Below are 21533 nucleotides of genomic sequence, written 5' to 3'. Positions count from 1 at the left end.
AGAATTGGGAGTTCATCTTAATGGATTGTTTTCTTTGATTAATATGAAATTTCCTTCCCCATCTTTTTTGATAACTTTTGGTTGAAAGTCTATTTTATTGGATATTAGAATGGTTACTCCAGCTTGTTCCTTGGGACCGTTTGCTTGGAAACTTTTTTCCAGCCTTTTATTTTAAGATAGTGTCTGTCTTTGTCACTGAGGTGTATTTCCTGTATACAGCAAATGTCTGGGTTCTGTTTATATATCCAGTCTGGTAGCCTATGTCTTTTTATTGGAGAACTGAGTCCATTGATGTTGAGAGATATTAAAGACCAATGATTGTTGCTTTCTGTTATTTTGTTTGTTAAAGGTGGAATTATGTTTTTGTGACTCTCTTTTTTAGGGGTTTGTTGTGAGAAGATTATTTTCTTGGTTTATTTTCCTGGTTGTGGTTTCACTCTTTATGTTGGAGTTTTCCTTCTATTATCCTCTGTATGACTAGTTTAATGGAAAGATACTGTTTATATTTGTTTTTTCCATGGAATACCTTGGTTTCTCCATCTATGGTAACTGAGAGTTTTGCTGGGTATAGTAGCCAGGGCTGGTATTTGTGTTCTCCAAGGTTCTGTATGACATCTGCCAAAGATCTTCTGGGTTTTAGAGACTCTATTGAGAAGTCTAATGTAATTCTGCTAGGTCTGCTTTTATATGTAACTTGACCTTTTCCCCTTACTGCTTTTAATATTCTTTCTTTGTTCTGTGCATTTGGTGTTTTGATTATTATGCAATGGCAGGAATTTCTTTTCTGGTCTATTTTGTCTGTTGGCTTCTTGTACATTTCTTTCTTTAGGTTAGGGAAGTTTTCTTCTATGGTTTTGTTGAAGATATTTCCTGGCCCTTTGAATTGGGAATCTTCGCTCTCTTCTATACCTATTATTCTTAGGTTTGGTCTTTTCATTGTGTCCTGAATTTCTTGGATTTTTTTGGGTTAGGAGCTTTTTGCACTTTGTATTTTCTTTAACTGCTGTGTCGGTGTCTTCTATGATATCTTCTACGCCTGAGACTCTCTCTTCTCTTATATTCTGTTGGTTATGCTTGCATCTGTGACTCCTGAACTCTTCCCTAGGTTTTCCATCTCCAGGGTTGCTTCCCTTGGTAATTTATTTATTGTTTCTGTTTCCATTTTTAGATCCTGAACTGTTTTGTTCAATTCTTTCACCTGTTTATGTTTTCCTGTATTTCTTTAAGGGGTTTATGTGTTCCCTCTCTAAGGGCTTCTACCTGTTTACCTGTGTTCTCCTGTATTTCCTTAAGGAAGTTATTTATGTCCTCCTTAAAGGCCTTTATCATCTTCATGCCATGGGATTTTAGATCAGAATCTTGCTTTTCAGGTGTGTTAGGGGATCCAGGGGTTGCTGTGGTGGGAGAACTGGGTTCTGATGATGCCAAGTAGCCTTGGTTTCTGTTGCTTATGTTCTTGCTCTTGCCTCTCGCCATCTGGTTTTCTCTGGTATTAACTGACATTTCTGTCTCTGGTTGGAGCCTGTCCATCTTGTGAGCCTGGTTATGTTGGGCTTCCTTGGGTCAGGCTGTCTCTGGGTGTGGGAGGGGGTCTGGAGAGCCTGATCTGTAAGCCTGGCTGTGTCAGAACTCCTGGCCATCAATCTGTCTTTGGGTGTGGATGGAGTTGGGTGGTGGATGGAGCACAGTATTTTTTTTTTCCTGAGCACAGTTTTGAACCAGAAAGAAAATGTGTCTCTGGAAGAGTGGGAGGTCCTGTGTCCTCTGGGCCCCTGGGAGGTCCCAGTTGGACTAGGTATGGAAGCAGGATGGGAGACTCACCTGTGAGCCTGGGGGTGTCAGAATTTCTGGGGGTCAAGCTGTCTTTGAGTGTGGGTGGGGTGGGGAGTCTGGAAGACAGGATCTGTTCATGGGCGCAGAAGAGAACTAGAAGGAACTCAATTATTTTTTAAATCCTATATTCCATCAAACTGGAACTCCTAAAGGAAATGGATAAATTTCTTGATTTACATAATCTACCAAAGTTAAAAAAAAAGATAAAATAAACAATTTAAAGAGACCAAAAAAATCCCTAGTAAAATAGAAGCAGTAATTAAGAATCTTCCATCCAAAAAAAAATCCCAGGGCCAGATGGATTCAGTAGAGAATTCTACCACACCTTCAAAGAACTACCAACAATATCTGTCAAATTATTCTACAAAATATAAACTCAAGTTATAGTGGTTTCTTAAAAAGAATAAGAAATGTTCCTTGATACCAAAACCACAAAAAGAATCAAGAATTAAAGAAAATTATAAAGCAATATCCCTTCTAAAGAGAGGAGTTAAAATTCTCAAAACATGCAAAATGAATTTAAGAAAACATCAAAAAGATTATCTACCATTATCAAGTTGACTTTATCCCACAGATATGGGATGTAAATCAATAATTGTAATCTACCACATAAACATGCTGAAAGAAAAAAAACATGATTATCTTATTAAATAAAAACAAAAGTCCTGGAGAGTCAAGAGATACAAGGAACATATCTAAACATAACAAAGGCAGTTTACAGCAAGCCAATGGTCAAATGGAGAGAAACTAAAAGTAATTCCATTAAAATCAGTAACAAAACAAGGTTGTACATTGCATCTATAACTATTCAATATAGAATTTGAAGTATTATCTAGGGTAGTAAGAAGGAGATAAAGGAGATTTAAATAGGAAAGGAAGAAGTCAGAATATCCTTACAAAGAATGTGGTGGTTTGAGTATGTTTGGCTTATGGGAAGTGGCACTATTAGAAGGTGTGGCTTTAGTGGAGTAGATATGGACTTCCTGGAGGAAGTACATCATCATGGCTGTGGTCTCTGAAGTCCTGCCCAGTGCAGATGGGACCCTCTCACTAGCTGCCTGCAGAAGAGCCAGTCTTCTGGCTGTGTTCAGATCAAGATGCAGAACTTTCAGCTCCTCCTCCAGCACCATGCCTGCCTATATGCTGCCATACTTCTTGCCATGATGCTAATGGACTAAACCTCTGGACCTATAAGCCAGCCCCAGTTTGCAAGAGTTGCCTTCGTCATAGTGCCTCTTCACAGGAGTCAAACCCAAGCTATGACTCAGATGGCATGATTTTATATGTAAGAGACCCTAAAGACTCAACCAGCTGATAAACTCCTTCAGCAAAGTAGCAGGATACAAAATTAACATATAAACATCAGTAGCCTTACTATACGCAAATGACAAATATACTGAGAAATCAGGGAATGCTATACCTTTCACCATAGCCTCAAAGTGAAAGACTTGCACAATAAAAACTTTAAGATGTTGAAGAAAAAAATTAAATATGATACCATAAGATTGAAAAAATGCCCCTTGCTTGGGGATCAGTAGGATTAATATTATAAAAATGGCCATCCTACATAAAAGCCACCCACAAACTCAGCAAAATGTCCATCAAAAATGAAACACAACTCTTAAGAGAAATTGAAAAAAAATCTTCACCTCCATATGGAATCATAACACAGGGCAATTAAGTCAGTCTTGAAGAGAAAAGCTGCTGGATTGATCACCATCTTAGATTTCAGGCTGTATTCCATAGCTGCCTGCAGCTATTACGAAGTGGGTTTCTGGAACAGAAGCTGAGGGATGGATAGGGAAGGGGCGAAAAGAAATAAGGGCTAAGACAATATTCACTGATCAAAGCCAGAAACTTTAATGGTGCCAGGCCTTTTAACAGTTTGGGCAAACCCTTCCCCCCAGACTGCGGGCTGAGTTCCGGTGGAAGTTGTCTAGCTTCTCTTGGAGGTCCTCGTCTTGACTGCTCCCGCAGCTGGGTGGGTCACCTGCTTAATTCAGGAATTCCTAGACCTGGAGGAAGAATGAACTTAACCTTCACTGAGCTTCTCCACCCTAGGATAAAAATTCCTGCTTTAACCTACTTCCCTATTATGTCCTAAAGGCAAATTCCTGCCCCCCCCCCAAACCAGGGATTGTTCTTGACCAAAGTCAAACTCAAACCATGTGCATGACTGCCCCTATATGGCTCTGTACGCTATAGTAATAAAAACTGCATAATATTTGCATAAATTGCACACATTGATCAGTGGGATAGAATTGAAGACAGAGACATATTTCTATACACCCACAGATACCTGATATTTTGACAAAAAAGCCAGAAGTGCACAACAGAGAAAATGCACCATCTTCCACAAATATTGCTGGTCAGACTGGGTGGTCATCCTGAGCGAGGTAACTCAGACCCAAAGGAATATATCACAGGAACCTAGCATAACTGTCTTCTGAGAGGCACCACCAGCAGCCAATGGAAAGAGACTTACAGTCAAACATTAGATGGAACTTGAGGAGTCTTAAGGAAGAGTTGGGAAGATTGAGGGTCTCCAAGAAGACAGGGACTCTACAGGAAGACCAATGAGGTCAACTAACCAGGACCATTGGAGGCTCCCAGAGACTGATTCACCAAACAAAGAGAGAGCACAGGCTGGACCTAGGCCCCCTGCACATATGCAGCAGATGAGCAGCTTAGTCTTCATGCAGGTTCCCCAACGATGGAATGGTGGCTGTCCTTGAACCTGTGGTCTGCCTGCCTGTGGATCCCACTCCCTAAATGGACCCCTTGTCTACCCTCAGTGGGAGAGAATGGGCCTATTCCAGCAGTATCTTGATGTGAAGGGGTTGAAGAGGTAGGGATGGGAAGGGGCACACCCAGAGGGTGTCCCCTTCTAAAAGAGGAGGGGAAGGTGGAACGGGAGGAGAAGGAGGGGCTGATATTGGGATATAAATTGAATAAATAAATAAATTTTTTTAAAAAAATAAATAGATCTGTGATCCAACAACGACCCTGATTACAAATAACAAGCCCTGATTTATTAATCTCCCAAATAGCTACACAAATGTTGCTTTGCTCCTAACTTCTTAGAAGAAAATCAACAAAATCTGTAGATCAATGGAGTTAGCAACAAAGAAAAGTGCACCACTGTGTGATTTTTAAAGTTATGGTCCATTCTTATCGCCTTCCTCTTCTTAGCCACAACACATCTTAATACCATTTTGCTCCTAATTATATGTTACTTCTTGAGTAACATATCTTTAAGTTGAATAATTATATATAATTATAAGTAAATTTTACTTGTGGTATTTTCATTGATTTTATTGTAGTAAAACTTTAAAGCTTAATAAATTTTGGGTGTTTTATTTGCAAAAAAAAAAAAGATTAAACAGACAGTTCTCAAAATGCAAAACACAAAAGTCTAAGAAACACTTCAATAGTCAACATTCTTAGCTATCAAAGAAATTAAGATTAAAAGAACTTTAAGATTTTTGTCTTATCCCAGTCAGAATGACCAAGTTCCATAAAACAAATGACAGTGTATGTTAGTGAGGTTGAAGGAAGGGGGGCATCTTATTCATTGTTAGTGTGAGTGCAAACTGGTACAGTCTATGGAGATCAGTGGAATCCAGCAATTGATGTAGCTCACAGTGCAGCTATGCTCCTCTTGGAGACACACCCAAAGGACTCTGCATCTTTCTGTGGAGACACTGGCTCACCCATGTTCAGAGATGCTCTGTTCATAAGAGCCAGAAATTAGAGCCAGTCCATCAACTGAATGGGTGATGAAAATATGGAACTTTACACAATATAGATAGATAGATAGATAGATAGATAGATAGATAGATAGATAGATAGATAGATAGATGGATGGATGGATAGATATAGATGTAGATGTAGATAGAGTAGATATAGAAGATGTAGATGATATAGATATAGATAATCACCAAGTAGGACCTCCAGTGCCAGGAACAGACTACATCTTCTTGCTTCATTGACCAAAAGAGCCCCACAAACATCCCTCCAAACATCACAAATTGCCAAGGCTATTAATGGCTCTCCATAACCTCATGATGAAACTTCATTGCTGAAGACCCAACTGACTAATGTAATTAAATATAGAGACACTGAACTGGTGTCCAACTACATGCTTCACCCCTACTGACTAGTTTTCAAGTTCTGGAAGATACCTGGAATGCTTCTAGAGGAATAAAGTAAAAATCTATTTCACCCAGCTACAAACCCTCTGACCCACAACAGTGATCTGCCTGCATAATATTGTCATGCAACAGTGACACAAATGTCATGGGAGTAACCAACCACGTTTTATTCGATTTACAGCCGACTCTATTAGATGGAGCCCATAAATGACAGTGCTAAAGTGGCCACGAACCTGAGACTAGATATGTTAAATATCTAGGGGAAAATCTGCTATTCTCTAAATGAACAAAGCAATGTAATGACCTCTAATGGCATAGTGATGTAAGCAGTAGAGGAAAGCACTGTGCAACCCTCATTAGAGAAACTGCTCTTTGCAGTCGGTGGTACTTAATGAAGAGACCCACAACTGGTCAATGTGAAGAGAGGGGGAGACATTAAAACACTCAGGCTGAGGTGGGAAATCGTTATCAGACTCCGCCCCCTGAGGCTTGTGGACCCATGTGAAGTGAGAGTGTAAGAGTCAAAGGTGGTGGACGACTCCATACAAACAGCAGCTTCCAGACACAACGGGACTAGTCCTCAGATGGACTCACAGACTGTAACAGCACACACAATATCCTGTCACTGAGAAGGGGGTGCAGATACATAGCCCCACCTTTAACCAAGAAGCTGGTTGCTTTTTGGTTTATACTTTTGAGTAAAAATATTTGAAAAAAACAAAATTATGAAATTCTTAGGCAAATATGTGGAGCAGAAAGCAACCGTTCTGAGTGAGGTAACCTAGTCCCAAATTACCCAACCCAAATTACCCGATTAAAGACAAACCTAGCATGTTCTCTAATTTGTGAATGCACTTTGAATTTTCAGATATGTGTTTTCCATTTGGAATCTGCATGGAAGTCATGAAATAAATTAGGGACCATGAAGGGAAGAAGGCATTAATGGAGGGGAGATAAAGTACAGTGGCATAAATGTTAAAGAGGAATAGTGGGATAAGATGAGTTAAATAAGTCAGCTGTTGAGGAATAACATTAAAGACATTTTGAAACAGTCATCGGAAGCCTACTTCTGCAGAAGCTTCCTAAAATATATGTATACACACATATACGTAATTTATATAGAGTTACTCTATAAAGTGGTAACAATCTCCTACTAAAAACCACAAGCTATCAAATAAAAGGCTCTGGTGTAGTAAATCTCCAACTCAGATTACCCAGTTAAAGAAATCACAACTCAATCAATATGAATACAAGCTATCTGCCTCGATAGGACAGATCTACCACTACACTGCTCTATTCCCATCTATGAGATCCCACATGACTTATGATTTCTCCAAGCTACGTGCTTCTCTCCATTCTCTTTCTACCTCCTCTGTCTATCCTCTCTCCTCCTCTGTTGATTCTCTCTCCTCCTCCTCCTCTCTCTTCTCCCCCCAAAAACCTTTCAGCTCCACCTTCCCTCCTCCTGCCCAATCATAGGCTCTAGCCTTTGTTTGAAAAGTTAAAGTGGGGAGAAGGTTCACAGGGCACCTGCATACTTCATTAACTCCTCCTCTGAAGCCCCTCCCAGGAGTGGAATTAGCATCAAAATACGGGAGCAGGGCTGTCCCCAACAAAGTTCAGCACCAGGAATGGATTGTTGGAGTTGTTGGCCAATACGTTCTCATCAAGCCCCAAACACAACTGACTACTTCTAGTGTTCTTAGTTAGCCTCTAGAACTTAACAGTGATATCACATTGCTGAGGACATCCCCTTGTAGGGACATAGAGCACAGAGAAATCAAGCTGGAATGCTCCTGTAACTTCATCCCTGTTGGCTGGCATTTGTAGTGCTTGAAGGCGCTGGGCATGCCACCAGACAGGTAAAGTGATCATCAGTCTTACCGAGCTGTAAACACTGTGAGCTTCTCCGATGACTGGCCTGGTAAGACATGTTCACTGGTGCAATCATGGCATGAATGTCATGGGAGAAACCAACCACTTTCTGGTTGGATATGAAGTGGACTTTACCACTGCACAACTTGAAAGCCATACCTGTCACTGTTATCTGGACTAAGAACGTTAGCGCCTCCTTATATTGTTTTTATAAATTGCATGGTATTAAACCAACTCCTGATGACTTACTGTTTACCTATATATTAGTGCATCTCTCAGCCTCTCAAAGAAGCTTTTTGTAGTAGATGCTGATTAACACAGAACCCCACAACCAGTCAACGTGAGAATGAGAGACTGAGATTCCTTCATCCCAAGTGGGATATCTATATGATATCCACTCCTCCTCAGGCTCAGGGTTCATTGCAGAAGATGGTATGAAAAAAATGTAAAATCCACTGGGGGTGGATGACTAGAAGAAATCTGTTCCCCAGACACAGCAGAGCATTTGAATGAATATCAGCTGTGACAGCATGCATGCTACCTGCACAAGTTCAAGCCCTATCAAACCCCAGCGTGGTCTTCTACTGGTTGACCATGGTGCAGTGGAAGGCCTTGCATCTATACTATATGGACAACACAAACTTGTACTCATTGTTTTGTTTTCTTAAAAGTGGGACGCAGAATTGGGAGTTGAATCTGGAAGAAATTAGAGGAGATGAGTAAATACAATCAAAAAATTTCTATGAAATTTTCAATGAACTAATAAGAATGAGAAAATGGGTGGTCAGGTGGCTCAGTGGTTAAGAGCGCTTGCTCCTTCGCAGAGGTCCTAAGTTCAGTTCCCAGCACCCACGTCAGGCGGCTCACAACTACAAAGAGCTCCATCTCCAGGGGAAGCCGATGCCCTCTTCTGGCCTTTGAGGGCATTCCCGTAAATGTGGAGCCTTTTAAAAAAGATTCCCCACCATGTAATAAGGATACATGCTCTACTATGTTCATAGCAGCCCTATTTATAATTGCCAGATGCTGGAAAGAACCCAGGTATCCCTCAACAGAAGAGTGGATGCAAAAAATGTGGTATATCTACACAATGGAGTACTATTCAGCCATTAGAAACAATGAATTCATGAAATTCTTAGGCAAATGGATGGAGCTAGAGAACATCATACTAAGTGAGGTAACCCAGACTCAAAAGGTGACTCATGGTATGCACTCACTAATAAGTGGATATTAACCTAGAAAACTGGAATACCCAAAACATAACCCACACATCAAATGAGATACAAGAAGAAAGGAGGAGTGGCCCCTTGTTCTGGAAAGACTCAGTGAAGCAGTATAGGGCAAAACCAGAAAAGAGAAGTGGGAAGGGGTGGGTGGGAGAACAGGGGGAGGGGAGAGGGCTTATGGGACTTTCCGGGAGTGGGGGGCTAGAAAAGGGGAAATCATTTGAAATGTAAATAAAAAATATATCGAATAAAAAAAAATTCTGTTCTAAAGAAGAAAAGCAAAAGAAATGTAAGAAGTTGGGTGCTATCTCAGACCTGCAGAGCCAGAGCCAGCCAGCATCTTCTGAAAACTGGGCAATTTGAGGCCCTCTAGCAGAGGAAGTGATTTTTAAATTAGATATTTACTTTATTTATATTTCAAATGGTATCCCCCATTCCGCATTACCCCCCCGAAAACCCCCTATCTCATCCCCCTTCCCCCTTCTCCCCTGTTCCAGTTTCCTGACTTGCATGCCCCTATTATGGGGAATTGAGCCTTCACAGCATTCATGGTCTCTCCTCTCATTGATGTCTGAAATGGTTTTCTTCTGCTACATATGTATCTGGAGCCATGGGTCCCTCCATGTGTACTCTTTGGTTGGTGGATTAGTCCCTGGGAGCTCTGGGCTTACTGTTGGTACATATTATTGTTCCTCCTGCAAGGCTGTAAGCCTCTTCAACTCCTTGTGTCATTTCTCTAGCTGCTCCATTGGGGATCCTATGCTCAGTCCATTGGTTGGCTGTGAGCCAGGGGCATTTTGATCAACTTAGAGGAAGTGATTTAAAGCAAGTCTTTGTTCACTATGTTATCTTGGAACATACCACCTAGATAGACAAGACAGGTACTCAGTCAGTATTACTCAGTCCCTTTGGCCTCATGTGACAGATGCATGAGCATCCACAGGACACCAAACCAGGTGTGCCTCAAAATTACCTGAGTTTTCTGAAGATGCTCACTCCCTCAGGCTTTTGTTCCTCTCCGTAGGAGCTATAGACTGTGCGAAGAACTTCCAGCCCACTGAGAAAGACAAGGGTTGCAGCAGCAGCCCTAGACGGCCCTTCCTGCCTGCTGTGCCCTTTAGGGATCTCCGAGGAAACTCATGGCCCGCGTTCCCACTACTCATGGTGGAAACCACAGATGAAAGCTCTGACCTTGTAAACCTCATTTCCCAAGTGCGAGATCAGGCCAGGGCTGAGAGCTGGAGAGGAAGATGTGGGGTAGCTGACATTTATGTAATGATGTTCCCTCTCCATTTTTTTCCCACCTAGCTCAACGACTCTGCCAAGCAACTCATTGAGATGGACAAGCTGTGCCCTGCCGCCACCACTGCATACAACTATGATGCTCTCTTGTCCTCTGACCCCAGCACAGTAGCCAGTGTGGCCCCAGGTCCCACCCTAAGTAGCTCGGGGGCAGTCAGTGCCTTTCAACGACGCGTGGACAGCAAGAAGAATGCCAAGAAGCGTCATTCCTTCACGGCGCTCAGTGTGACGCACAAATCCTCCCAGGCTGCCAGTCACAGGCACTCCATGGAAATTAGTGCTCCGGTGCTGATCAGCTCCAGTGACCCCCGTGCCGCAGCCAGGATTGGGGAGCTTGCCCATCTGTCCTGCACTGTACCCACCCAGGTAATTCCCAGAGCCAAGGGCCTGTGTCCATGATTCCCATGGTTCCTATTCTACTTCTATATCTAGCGCCCTGGATTCCTGGACTATCCTGAAGGAAGCCACACCAGAACTTCTGTGGTGGCTAGGTGTCTCTCCTCATGGACAACCACTTGGCATCAAAAGCCTTATAAATATGTGCATGGTGGCTTCCATGTGCGAAGTGGTTATCAGTCATTCCAGGATACAGCATTGGAGTAATAGTCAGTCCTCTTGGAAATTCCTCTCTTACTGATGCTCAGTATGTTTATCCTGGGAAGAGTCTTGGGTGGGGCATTTTGAACAACTCTGTGAAGTTCCTTTCAGCAGAGAAGGGACAAGATCTGAGAACTGGAATGAGTCCACACCACTCAGACTTTCTCTCCCATTCTTTCTGTAGATCCTTCTGTGTCTAAATGTAACATCTATTCTATTTTCACTAGTCTATTTGTAGACTTAAGTACCCAGAGTAAGATGCTTGAATAACATAGAGTAACAATTACCTGAAATCCAGGGACCCTGTCAATCTTGGAAAGTTTCTCCTCTATGAATGTCAGAAAGGGAGGGGGGGTCATCAGATTTCTAATAAGACCGAGGAGTAGGTAACATGTCTCCTGGAGCTGTGGGCTGCTGGTCTCCAATCTTAGCCTACTCCAGGACAAGGCATCTGTGCACAGTTAGAATGGGCAGGGCCAGCTCTTGCCCACTCCACACCTTCTATCTGCTTCACACCAAGGTCCATCTGTCTGTCTGCTTCACTCTCTTTCCAGGGCCACTTCTGACTGTCGTGGGCATGCTTCAGAGAAGTGGCATCAGGGTATGGCTAAACCTGGGAAGGAACCAATAAGCAACTGGCTTCATTTTTCAAAATTCCAGTTGGCTTGGATACATTGATAGAGAGAATCATCTTTTAAAATGGGCCAGTGACTGAGCAGTTAGGAGCGTATATTACTCCTGCAAAGGGCCTGGTTTCAATTCCCAGCACCCACAGGGTGACCCACAACTGTCTGTAATTCCAGTTTCAGAGGATCTAGTGCCCTCTTCTGACTTCCACAGTCACCAGGCATGCACACACACACACACACACACACACACACACACACACGCGCGCGCGCGCGCGCGCTATACAAACATGCATGCAAACAAAACAATACAACAAATAAAATGAGCTAAATACATTTATTTTTGAGGGAGACTTGCACTATGTTATTATGAAGCCTAGACTGACTTTACAGTCTTAGAAATTCTGCCTGCCTCTGCTTCTCACGTTAAAGAGATGAGCCTCAAATAGATCTTAACAAATAAAATTAAAACACTGACCTTCTGGAGAACTATAGTTCTCCAGAAGCTGAAAACTACAACTGCATATCACACACATATTATGCACATATGCACACCTGTGCACACACATCAACACCACACATTTACAAACATAACCCACGCACATACAAAAACACCCATTCATGGTGTCATATACTTTTTATCAGCACACCCATGCTGGATTTGTCTCGGGCAGAGGCCGTGGTCTGCAGCAGGCACGTTGGTGTCTGGAGTGTCTGTGGATCTTGACTTACATGCTCCTCTGCCCACACACATGTTGCTCATGGAATGGTCCTTGGGCCTTGTTCTAGTTTGCTTTCTGGTGCTGTGATAAACACCATGGTAAAAAGCAGCTTAAAAAAAGAAAAGGTTTGTTTAGCTTATACTTCCACGCCACAGTCCAACATAGAGGGAAGTCGGCACAGAAACACAGCAGCAACTGAAGCAGAAACTATGGAGAGATGCTGCTCACTGGCTCTCTCTCCAGTGCATTCCCCAGTTCATGCTCAGTTGTCTTTCTTATCCAGCCCAGGTCTGTCCATGTAGGAATGGTGCCACCCACAGTGGGCTAGGTCCTCCTACATCAGTCATCTGTTAAGCAGTCTCTTATAGACATAGCCACAGGCAACCTGACCAAGGCAATATTTCAATTGCAAGCCCTGCTTCCCAAGTGACTTTAGGTTGTGCCAAGTTGGCATCTCTGCTCCCCAGTTGTGTTCCAACACAGACATCTTGGGCAAAGAGAAAAGGTCAGCTTGCTGTTTCTTCACACTCCATAGTCCACAGTAAGCACTCTACTTTGGGGCCCAGTAAGTGACCCACAGCAGTCAAGCCCCTCTCCCCTTAAAGCCCAGCATGTCTGTCTGGTCAGGCTGTTAACTCAAGACCACTTAACTGACTGACAAGCCCTTGGGCTCTGGGGAGGATGGAAGAGGGGAAGGGCAGGATTGTTATCTGGGATCTTCATTAACTCAAGGGTGTGTGCATCCCTCTCCTGCCTCCGTGTCATTGTCACGGTTGTTAGGTTCAGAAGTTCTTCCGGATCATGGTTTCTTCCAAAAAGGGACATGGCTATTGATGCTAATGAATTCTGAACCCCCACTGACCACTGGACTGTATCCCATAGAACAAGACACACTGGTGTCTGCTCTAGAGACATAACTAGCTACCATGGGACCCACTTGGGACACCATGTTGAATTCTGCTAGCAGCCAGGTTGGCTTCAGGAAGGGTCACTAATGAAATATGCTGACAGGAACTCATCTTATAGGGCTCACTGCTGGTTGATACAGCTGGATAGAGAATCTTCTGTCAGAAAGGGCATCAGAAGCCTGAGGCTGGCTCTGCTGCTGATTAAGTGACTTCATCCTGAATCCTGTAGTGGGAAATAATTAAGAAAGAGTACTGCCCCGCCAGGCCTCTGCACCAAGTCCCAGCGGGTCTCGCTCAGGGCAGCTGAGCCAATCTCTTCTAGCTAGCTCTCACAGCATCCCAGCTGTGTTTCCTCTCTGTCATAGACTCTGTAAATGGTGGGAGTCCCATTCGTCTGCCCAGCACCCACTCCTTCCAAGTATCCAGTGAAGCATGACTCTTAAACTTGATTAGTTAACCAAGTATATTTATGTATAAGAAACTCCCAATTTCACAATGCCAGTTTACAATGATAAAGTCTTATCCCAATATTTCTAACCTCTTCAAAACACCAGAAATATGTCTGAAGCCATCTGGATATCCATGTCTCCCTCTACTCTGCTCATGCAGTTCACTGAGCCCCTCTCTCTCTCCTTAGCTCCGCCTCCTCTCTCCCCTCCAATCACTGGTATCTCACTGCCTCAATGTGAATGGACAGGAAATATCTTGCAACAAGTCCTGTAGTAGAAGTGAAGTAATTGCAGGCCCCATCCACAGGCATGGAGTAGCCGGGGGAGGGGGGGAGGGAGAGGGGGGAGGGGAGGGAGAGGGGGGAGGCTAATGATGAAGCCTGAATCACACATGAGCATCCATGGTGGCTAATGATATGATGAAGTCCAGTCCACACATGCACAGAGCATCCATGGTGACTAATGATATGATGAAGTCCAGTCCACACATGCACAGAGCATCCATGGTGGCTAATGCTAGCCTCTCTTAGTCTCTGCTACCTCAAGATGACAGGAAGGAAGCAGGAGGGCTGTGGCTTCTACAGAAATGACCAAAGAAACCCCGAGCACTGTGAAGTCTGAAGGTTCTGGGGACAGAGCTGTCTGACTGTGGTCCTCTTCCAAGTGGCTTCTCCAGTTGTGACTGCACTTCCTCCGCCCCCTGTTCTGCAGGTTACCTTATGACTAAAGGAACCACAGAGACCACCCTTGCCCATCACTCTCCCTTGGGCACAGAGCCTTGGAGGGTAGGGACATGGCAGAGGAGTCTCCTCTCTGACTTTCTCCTTTGGAGAGTTGCTGAGGTTGTAAAAGCCCACTGAGCGGACTTGGGGAAATACCTGGAGTCATCTATAGGAATCTCTGTTTCCTGAATCTCTGTTAGCTGAAGTGACGCCATGCCTCAGTAGGTGCGAGAGTGAACCTGCTGCTCAGGAATCAGAGGCTCAGTCCCCAGCCCACACTGTGGGGGAATTCTTCCCAAGATTCAGGAGCGGCTGCACTGACTTTGGTACAGCTGCTCTCCAACTCTGTCTGGGTTTAGGTACTGTGCTGGCCCCTGGAGCTCTGGAAAGGGGGCAGTTGTACATACGGGAGTCCAAGAACTAACATCACCTGTTATTGTTCTTCTACCATGGGGCCAAGCCTCAGAGCCCTAACACCCTGTAAACGATCTCACCCTGTCAGCTGCAGAACAAGAGAACCAGGCCAGACTGGTCATATACTCTTGCTTCACCTTAAGCCAGCTAAGGACCTCTTCTGGAATCCACTTTGGGGCACTGTCACCTGGGATGGAGAGACTTAAGATGCCAGTTCCCCCAGAATAGCACCAGCCCCTAGTAGTTCTCTTTTTTCTCCTGCTTCATCTCTGGTACACAGTTTTCTTGGGTAACTCAGGTTAGCCCATGTTTTCTATATAGCTAAGGCTGGCTACTCTTGATCCTCTTGCCTGTCTCTTAAGTGCTGAGATTATAGGCATACGCTACCAGATACGGCTGCCAGGATTTCTGAAATGATTTACTAGGGGATAAGCTACCTAACTCAGAGACCCCCCTCCCTAGCTTGACTCTCTGATGACTAATTAGAGAATGCCGTACAGTCTAGAGGCTACAATGGCTCTTTTCCCAAATCCTGGCTTTGCTACAGAACATGCCTGAGCTACTCCTCCAGCTCCAAGCACCAGATGGGTACCTGCTGCTCTGCTGTGCCCGGGGATGACGGTCCCCATGGCCCTAGGAAGCAGGTCAATACTACAAACAGTGGGATGGCTGGTTCACACCAAAACCTTTTCTCCCCATGCAGTGGGCTCTAGGGGAAGGTACTTCTTGGCTTTCAACCAAAACGATGGGATTTGTTTCTGTGCTCATGCCATAGACACAAAGACAGGACAGTCCCTGCTCCTCGGAGGCTCCAGGCGACAGTGGGGTTTCAGGCTGGGCAGTTCCACCTCTTTCATGGATTTCCTTCTATGGTGTGCCCAGTGTGATCTGGAAGGTCTAAAATCACATGCTGAACGTAGACTCACTCAGACCATCAAACCAGACTAGGAGGAGAGGAGACTGTGCTACTTGGTCAGGCTGTACTGAGGCCAGGACTTCCAGCCTCTGTACCTGGGTAGCCAGTGGACTGACTCCAGATTTTTTAACAGGCTCAGAATTTCTCCTGTCTATTTTTGACACCAAGTCCTTCTGGACTTGCTGGTGTGTAGACCAACCACCCTCTCCTCTTACAGCCAAGCTTTGAACAACACACCCTCCCTGGGTGCTCATTCTATTGATCCCAACAAGTCTCTCACTGCCAGGATCTCTTCATGGGACAGTGGGAAGAGAAGGGAAGATTGTCCCTGGAAATTTCTCTGGGAGTTCTTGACTCCCCAGTGATTGTTTCTATAGTTAGAACTTGTGGCTGAGCCCATAATTATCTAAGTGTTATGTGAGGGTCTTGGGAAATAGTTTTGTACAACCCACACACTATAGATGATTTTTATTTTATTTGTTTATTTACTTACAGGGTTCCATGTATCCCAGGCTGGCTTTGAACCCACTCTATACCCAAGGATGATCCTAAACTTCTGATCTCCCTGCCTCCACCCCCAAGTGCTGGCATACCAGGCGCCCTCTATTACACCAGTTTCATTTGATTCTGGGGAATGAACCTAGGCTTTGTGCATGCTCGGTTAGAACTTTAGCCAACTACGAAACAACCTCAGTTCTGATTTTTGTCTGGGTGTTTTTTTTTCAGGGTCTTTTATTTCTTTTGAGACAGCATCTCACTATTTAACCACAGCTGACCTAGAACTTACTACATAGATTAGACGGTCTGCCTTCATATTTAGAGGTCTGCCTCCTGATTTCTGGGATTAAAGGCATGTGGCACTACCTCCCAGTTACCAGGGCACACGCGCACACGCGCACGCGCGCACACACACACACACACAGACACACAGACATACATTATATATTTGGAACTCACTCTATAGACCAGGTTGGTCTAGAACTCAGAAACCCAACTGCCTCTGCCCCTCAAGTGATGGCATTAAAGTTGTGCGCCACCACTGCCCAGATCAGTTCTTATATATTTTTAAGAACTTTAAAACAACTACTCAAAGCAGGGTGCTGGGGGAGATAGAGGAATGCAAAGGGACCACATGGCCGCATGTGGCCTAAACTATTTACAGCATTGACTTTTTAGGACTGACGTTATAGTTCAGTGGTAGAACAGTTACTTAGCATGGGTGTGGCCAGGGCTCACTCTATAAAAACAAAATTCTCTGTCTGGCCATTTATAGAAAAGGGCTTTAGGGTAAGACCTCATTGATATCACCACTGAACAAAAAGAAAGAGCTATTGTTTTAAGGACGGGGGAGACAGGGTGTGTGGGGTGTGGTCATAACACAAGGTTCAGGCTTGGAGTAGGCAGGCCCTGATTCCATATCCTGCAGTCCAGAGCCAGGAGTAGGGAATGCTGGGAGAAGGGGATTCCTTCTCCTTGTGCATCTTCCAAATGGCAGCTTGCCTCCTGGCACCCAGGAACCAGAACAGGAAGCTCTGTGGGTTTGAGACTGGGCGTCTCTGAGACTCATTCTGGAGTCAGATCATGGGAGAAGGGTAGGCTGGGAAGAACGTGGGGCTCCTCCCACTGTTGAAGCAGCAGGAAGCCTTAGTTTGGCTGCTTGCTTCTCCTGAGGGCTTTGTGGGACAAGAGGGCAGTCTGAGTTTCAGTGCGACACAGGTCACCCCTTCTCTGCCCTGTCTTCTAGCACTGCTCCCCAGGACTATCTACTCCGCTCCTGCCACTAGCTTGTTGTCACTTCTTCGGGTGCTGGAGGTGCTTGACAACCCACAGCCGACCTGTCCCATCTGCCTCTGTTGTACAATCACAATGCCTGACCAGTGTTTATCGCCCTTCGTTAGCATCGGACACTGCTAACTTTACGACTTTCTGGGCACCCCTTCTACTGCCCCATCCGGTCCAATCTGAGTACTACTTTTCATGCTAGTTTGTCTCTCTCACACAGATACATAGGTGTGGTCCCACAACACACACCCTCACTGGGTTCCAGCTCTGAGGTATATCCCTACTATACTTATTTTTGGCTTCTGTGATGGCTTCATTCATTGTGTTGAGGTGTCTCAACGCCATGGATGCTAAAGTAATTCATTTCCTTTCTCCATATTGCTCTGTTCCTTTATTCCATGTCTCTAATAATACAAAGATAATAATAATAATAGTAATAATAATAATATGCCAAACTAATATCCCATCTTCCAAAATACAGACTCTGTACCCCTCAGTGCCTTTCTTATTCCCCATGCACAAAGCCCAGCCTTTCTGCTTCTAGAGATTCCCTCATGACATGGTAAGACTCAGCCCCAGTTGCCTTTCTAACCTCAACCAATTCAGCCTCTGCTCCATCTGTAGAGCCACTGCCCACCTACCATTCACAACTCTAGGAATCCCTTCTCACTGTTACTTGTCTTGGTCATTCGCTTACTGCTAACACCCTGGAGCACTCTCATATGCAAAATCGCCTTTCTTGCAACAATCTGAAATGATCCCTTCACTTCTGCTGCTTTCCGTGCCGATGGGTCAGTGAGTAATCCCTGTGTCACTACTGTGTATTCCAGACTTCGTGTGTCTACCATGGAGTTTGATTTGTGGATGTGGCTATTCCCCTCAGAGACCTAACGGTCCTCCAGGACAGGGTCTGGTGCATTTGTCTCTGTGGCCTGTGTGTGCTGAGCCCATAAATGGGTTCCCGCACATTACCTTTCTTCCTGCGTGGGCCCTGTGAACGGTCAACAGCACTTTTTACTGACGATCTTGCATGCATACAAAGCAATGAGGTGCAAAAAACTCCAGGTTGCCCTTCTTCTTTGAGAGGACAGCTCCTGTCACGCCCAGCTCTCCCGTGAGCTCTGGGTCCATTTTGATGGCCCTGCAGAGGGTGCAGCTGTGCGGTGCCTGGCTCCAGTCCCATCCTGCTCATGTCCGTACCCTGTAGAATTCTTTCTGCTCTCAGAAGAGGTTAGAGCATTGCTGCAGCTCTGTGTAAATAATGGAGTGGCAGTCGTGTGTCATTGTTCTGCTGGGGGCAGAAGTCTGTCAACCAAAATATTGACGTAAAAGCCATTTGGGCTGATTCCACCATTAAAAGTCCAGATGTTTTCCTATGATTGCCATTTAGACTGGGGTGAGAGGGAATCTTAATTTATCTTTAATTTGCATTTTGCTGATGGCTAGTGATGTTGAACATTTTTTTCATGTTTATTGGCCATTTATACAGCCCTTCATCTTTTCAGAACTGCTCGTTCATCTCATGTTCCTATTTATTTGAGTGGGTTGTTTGATTTCTTGGTGCTTAGTTATTTTTAGTTCTTTGTATATTCTCGCCCAGATATTAATCATCTGTCAGATTTGCAGTTAGAAAATAACCTCTACAAATGCTGGCAGGGATGGTGAGAAAATAGAATTCTTATGGAATTTTATACTGATGGAAATTTAAATTAGTCCAACCACTATGGAAGTCAGCATGGAGATGCCTTAAATAATAATAATAATAATAATAATAATAATAATAATAATATCTGAAACAAAGCAGTCACATGATCCAGCTACTCCACTCCTGAGTATTTGCCAGACTATATCACAGAGACACTTACACATTCAGATTCATTGTTCACAAGTCACAATAACCGGATGGAACTGACTTATACATCATCAACAGATAAATTAAAACAGTGTAGCGTGGTATAATGGAATTTCATCCACATGAATGAAACTACATTGTTTGCAGGGGAATGAATGCAGCTAGAGATAGTGGTATTAGCAAATTAAATCAGATTCAGACAATATGGGCACATTTTATATCATTTACTAATGATATATCTTAGATATCTTAGATGTTATATATATGTATATTTATTTTATGTATGCATATATGTTGTATATGTATATGGGACATAAAAGTACATGTGAAACTGTAGGGATTGAAAGGGAGAAATGTGGTTAAATACATATATGCGTGACGATGTCCTATGAGACCCAGTACTGTGTATAATAAAGATACACCAACGTAAGGGAAGAATTTCATACATTTGCTTTTAAAATTATTTGTATAAGACTGGCAAATGGTTCACTGTTTCGTCACTTAGTGAAGGGTGCACGTGTTAGTCATTCATTATTAGAGGATTTTCTCATTGTGCGCACTTACATAGACACGAACAGACAAGACAGTCACTTGAAATGGCCACTGTGCAAATCAAAAGATATACAGCTAGGCATGGTAGCCCATGCCTATAACTCCAGGACTAAGGAAGCTGTAGCAGGAGACTCAGACAGACAGACAGGGTTAAATAGTGAGTTTAGGGCTATCGTAGCCTACATAATGAGACCAAAAGCACTTCTTTTAAAAGGACTAAAGAGGTGACTGAATTGGTAAAACATCTGCCTTGCAGTGTTTGGGACCTAATTTTGGCTCCTCAGAAGCCACATTAAAAACAAAACCATGGTTTTTAATTACAGTCTCAGCACAACATAGGCACAGGAAGGTGGGTCTCCGGAGACTGCTGTCAGCTAGCCCACCCTGCCTGGTCAATGAGAGATCCCATCTGAAACAAATGCTAGAGGGTACCTGACCACCAGTGCTCAAGACTGTCCTCTGACCTCCATATGCCTGTGTGTGCACATGTGTATCAGCATGCATGTGTACACACACACACCCATGCTCACACATGCACACACACACACACACACACACACACACACGCTCATACATACACAACTACTAGAGATAGAGGAGAGGGGGTGGGGGAGGCAGGCATTAATTAATGGGGCAGTTGCTTCAGGGCAATACAACACATTGTTTGACATGTGTTGCTTTTATAAATGGAACCATACACTCTGAAATAGAAATAAAAATTACTAAGGTAGGAAGTAGAGACATGGTAGGCAAGATGGCTCAGCAAATAAAGGTGCTTGCTGCCAAACCTGACAGCCTGAGCTAGATCCCCAGAACCCACATTCTAGAAGGAAAGAGCCAATGCCCATAAGCTGTCCTCTGAGCTCACACTGAGACATGGCATGCACAGGTGCACACACATGTGCATGCACACACAAGTAAGTGAAAACTAATTCCTAAAATACATAAACCAATCACACCGTCATTTAATATGGCTTGTATGTGACTTATGTTCCATACTTTTATACACTGGCAGCACAGTAGACATGTTTGTACCACCATCACCACAAACAAGCAAGAAAAAAAACTTTCTTACTATGTATGACCATCACAGGATCACTAGGCAATAAGAATTTTTCAACTCCATTATTTCTATTATAAGACTATGGTAATATAAGCAAATGTGTGTGTGTGTGTGTGTGTGTGTGTGTGTGTGTGTGTGTGTGTGTGTGTGTTTTCCCATAAATCAAGCAAGTGACTGAAATTCTCACTAAACCGCCCAAGGAGCTGAAGTTGACATAGCTGGTTGAGGATCACTCAGTGTAAGCAGGTGACATCAGTTAACAAGCCCATGACTCTTAGGAACATAGAGACAGGAGCCTGTTTCTGACTCAGACCTGTGAGTCCTGGGCAGGAGGCTCTGACTCTCAGTTTCTTCCCAAGGCCAAACCAGGCTCATGGCCTGCTTTAGTAAATCATGGGTTTATTAGAACATTTATATTATGCCTTCACCGAGGTGCTAGATTGAGCTCAGAGGATCCACAAAGTCTGAAGTAGTATTATTAGAAAACCTTTACTGGCCCTGGTGTGGGATATTTTGGGGGAGGGGGCATATTACTGTGGC

The 21533-nt window shown here is 43.9% G+C and overlaps 1 protein-coding gene across 1 annotated transcript in view; it reads left to right on the top strand.

Moving 5' to 3' along the window:
* The window catches only part of Sh3rf3 (SH3 domain containing ring finger 3), a 330906-nt gene that overhangs the window by 224444 nt on the left and 84929 nt on the right, over positions 1-21533 (top strand). The window contains 1 exon segment of the mRNA XM_052162973.1: positions 10397-10756. Coding sequence (XP_052018933.1) covers positions 10397-10756 — 360 coding nt within the window.

This window comes from Apodemus sylvaticus, chromosome 19 (assembly GCF_947179515.1).
Source record: "Apodemus sylvaticus chromosome 19, mApoSyl1.1, whole genome shotgun sequence".
NCBI lineage: Eukaryota > Metazoa > Chordata > Mammalia > Rodentia > Muridae > Apodemus > Apodemus sylvaticus.
Note: the sequence above shows the minus strand (reverse complement) of the source record. Positions and strands in the feature narration are given on the sequence as shown.